The 3,447-nt window shown below is 39.5% G+C and overlaps 1 gene segment (V, D, J or C); it reads right to left on the bottom strand.

Moving 5' to 3' along the window:
* On the bottom strand, nt 1-830 carry LOC126060211 (immunoglobulin kappa variable 2D-29-like). The segment is given in 2 exon segments: nt 1-413; nt 782-830. Coding segments are annotated over 2 exon segments (462 nt in total).
* Between the last annotated feature and the right edge of the window lie 2,617 nt (nt 831-3,447).

Here is a 3,447-nt window from a genome sequence, read left to right as displayed (position 1 = left end):
TCACAGGATCTGCTGGGCCTGCTCTCCACATAAGCCACACACACTTGGGCAGCTGGGCCACCCCAAGCAGGAGATTTTTGTGCAGGGCTGTACCACTGTGGGAGGAAGTTGTACATTTTGCTGACAGTAATAAACTGCAACATCATCAGCCTCCACCCTGCTGATTTTCAGAGTGAAATCTGTCCCTGACCCACTGCCACTGAACCTGTCCGGGACCCCAGAGTACCGGTTAGAAACCTCATAGATCAGGAGCCGTGGAGGCTGGCCAGGCTTCTGCTGATACCAGTATAAATAGGTGCTTTCATTACTATGTACAAGGCTCTGACTGGACTTGCAGGAGATGGTGGCTGGCTCTCCAAGTGTGACGGGCAGGGAGAGTGGAGCCTGAGTCATCACAATATCCCCACTGGACACTGAAATGAGAGAGAAGTGCAAGGTTATGTACAAACATTTCGTGTCATTTTCATGATATCCTTTGTGTTATTTCTTCAGGTTTAAGAGTTTTTGTTTTTTTAATAAATCATTCTATGGTTCATTTAGATTCATACCCCAAATGTATCCAGTAACAAAATGCCTGAGATCTGCAGGTCTGAAAGGGGCCTCTTTCTTTGTCAAGCTCTTGTCCAGAGAACTGATCCTTGTTCCTTTTCTTTCCCCCTTAATCACACAGATCTAATACTTGTGCATCTAACCTGCAGACAGAATACACACAAGAAGCAGTTGTAACACCAGAACTCACCCTCCCATCCCCTTTCCCTTCTCATCCCCCCTCCTTCCTCACCAGGGATCCAGAGCATTAACAGCCCCAGCAGCTGAACAGGGAGCCTCATTCTGAGATGAACTGATGAGTCCTGACAAGTAAAGGCAAGACTACAGCTGACCTTTTATCTCAGATTTGCAAAAGAAGGTCCTCCCTAGGGAGCAATATGCTTATCTTTTGGGGGCTGCAGCAGTGTGCAAAGTGTCAAAGGGAGGGTAGGCTGTAGTGTGATTAAATATCATAAAATTCTTCTGAGTTTGGAGAAAAAACTGAGATGAAGTCCATGCTCCCTGAGAAAGAGATGGGTCAGATTCTGAATAATTATGAACTAATCTGTAAAACACATAGTGGTGACCTGTCACTCTTAAGAAATTGTTATATTGCTAATTCATCTGAGACCCTGAAGATGTAGAGATGTGTGTCCAGAAGTAATGCCTGGGAGGCTCCCACCCAGCATATCTGGAGAAGAAAACAACCCCTGCATTTCTGCTGACTGGAGAGTCTCCAAAGGACAGGAAGGGCTAGACAGGGTTCAAGCACTTGTCTCTTGTCTGCTGCACCAGGCTGACTGCTGTTATGTTAGATGTTGCATGCAGATATCTCTCCCACAGTCATGGCAGGAGATGGTAAATGGATGACCATTTTGTTCACATTGTGCGCTGTGTGCTGATCATCATTATCTGGTAAGAACATACAAGCTAACATAGCTGGACAGAGAGAAAAAATTGACTCTTGGAAACGTGGAGATACAAAGTTCACAATCCAGTTTATGGTAACAGAAAATGGGGAAAGACTTTTATGACTCAGACAGTAATCATGAAAATTCTAGTGTATATATATGTATATGTTATACAGGAAGTGGTATTTTGTTCTTTTTTTAAATAAAATGTTAATTTTCTCTTGCACATAGTAGTTTACCAAGGAAATATCAATGATTAATTTTATATTTATCAAATCATTTTTTGTAATGGTTATAAACTATTCTTTGGAAGGAACATACCACACTTTCAATAACCCTGCCTCATGGTGAGCATCTACTTTGCGTCAGTAGTTGACTATTATAAAAAATGTATCAGTGAATGTGTTTTGCATGCTCATTAGAAATGATGCTTTTGTTTTAATGGAATAAATTCTCATGAGTGGAATTACTAGTCACCAAACATATATTTTTAATAGATTATGACAGAACACTTTCCACAAATACTATAACAATTTATCTTTTACACCAACATCTAAGAGTTTCCTTTTCTAAGGACAGCAATGCTTTAAGGGGCAAGAGACTTGCTGGGAAAGCGTGGGCAGGATGAATATGAAAATGTTTCTTTTTTTTTGAGTGCTGTTAGAATAGCTCATTCCATACCAAATTTCTCTCACCATAAAGACCCAGGTCTCCTCAGGGTATTTGTGCTTCTTGCAAAATGTTAAGCTATGTCAGAGAACTTAATTAAGTGTAGTATGAATTGTCAGTCAAAAGGACATTCCAAATGGAAGTACACTGAGAACTTGATCCAAAGGTGTCATATCTGGGATAACATGTTCCAATTCCTACTGGAATCTTATATTTCTTATGATAACCCTGGTTTAGGATGCATGGCTTAGAGGCTGCCAGGTTTCATCAGGCAACCACACCTACCTCCAACTTAAAATAGGGAAATAACCTGATTGCTTTGAGGTTCCCATATCAGCATGACTCAGGTAATGTTGACCTGAACTTGAAAAATGCTGCCAAATTTGTATCATTCAACAAGAAGTCACTGACATGTAAATAAAACCCTGAAAAATTAAAATAACTTGATTTTAAGAAATTTTTGTAGAATTCAAAATCACATCTATAAATAAACTGGTAAATACAATTCTAGGTGAAAGATTAAAGAACATTTATTCTCCAAGACAGTTTGTCTGATTATTTTGGGGGGATGGTCTACATGAATGTGTAAGGGAATTTAAAATTGAGGTACCTGGTAAAATCTGAAATGGCTGGCTTGTGGTCTGGATTCGACTCCCATTCGTTAGTTCTCTCTTAACCCTAGCAATAGCCGTCTTTTGCGAAAAGTTAATCATGTAGCTATGAGAACGTTTTTCCTCTGCGATAAAGTCAAGGATGTAAAATAATGTCTACGAGAGGAGACTTTGGCACAAAACCTTACCTAAATCTCCAGCGCAAATACCCACAGAAAAAGTTCTGCTTGAATAGATTGTTTCTAAGGAAGGATTGTCCAGTAATTATTATGTAACTACCCATTGACTTCCCATCTACAGGATGTCCCACCTCATGAGCTGCTGCCACAGGAAGTCTGCTTTGCTATGACCTAAGTTTTCTATCTACAAAAAAGTAGTGTACTTCCCACCTTGCAATGATGTACATTTTTAAGTATCAATCAAATAATGTACTTCTAGTTCTTTGTTCTCCCCTTATAAAGTGATTTTACAGTTCCACCATTTTGGAGTGCTGGTTTTTACTCTGTGGAATTAAGTCTCGAGCTGGAGATGTGTCTTTACTTTCAATAAATCTCTCGATTTTTTTTTTTTAATCAAAGTATGAGTTGCTACTCTATGACATGAATAAGATTTTTGTTGAGAAGAGTTGTTGAGCAGAAATACTAAGTCTGATCATTGAATTGCCATCCAAGAGCTTGGATGGCTGATAACAAATTGTGGGAGAAAAATACTAGTGCTCCTTATTTCAT

The sequence above is a fragment of the Elephas maximus genome, chromosome 17, assembly GCF_024166365.1.
Source record: "Elephas maximus indicus isolate mEleMax1 chromosome 17, mEleMax1 primary haplotype, whole genome shotgun sequence".
In the NCBI taxonomy this organism is placed as follows: domain Eukaryota; kingdom Metazoa; phylum Chordata; class Mammalia; order Proboscidea; family Elephantidae; genus Elephas; species Elephas maximus.
Note: the sequence above shows the minus strand (reverse complement) of the source record. Positions and strands in the feature narration are given on the sequence as shown.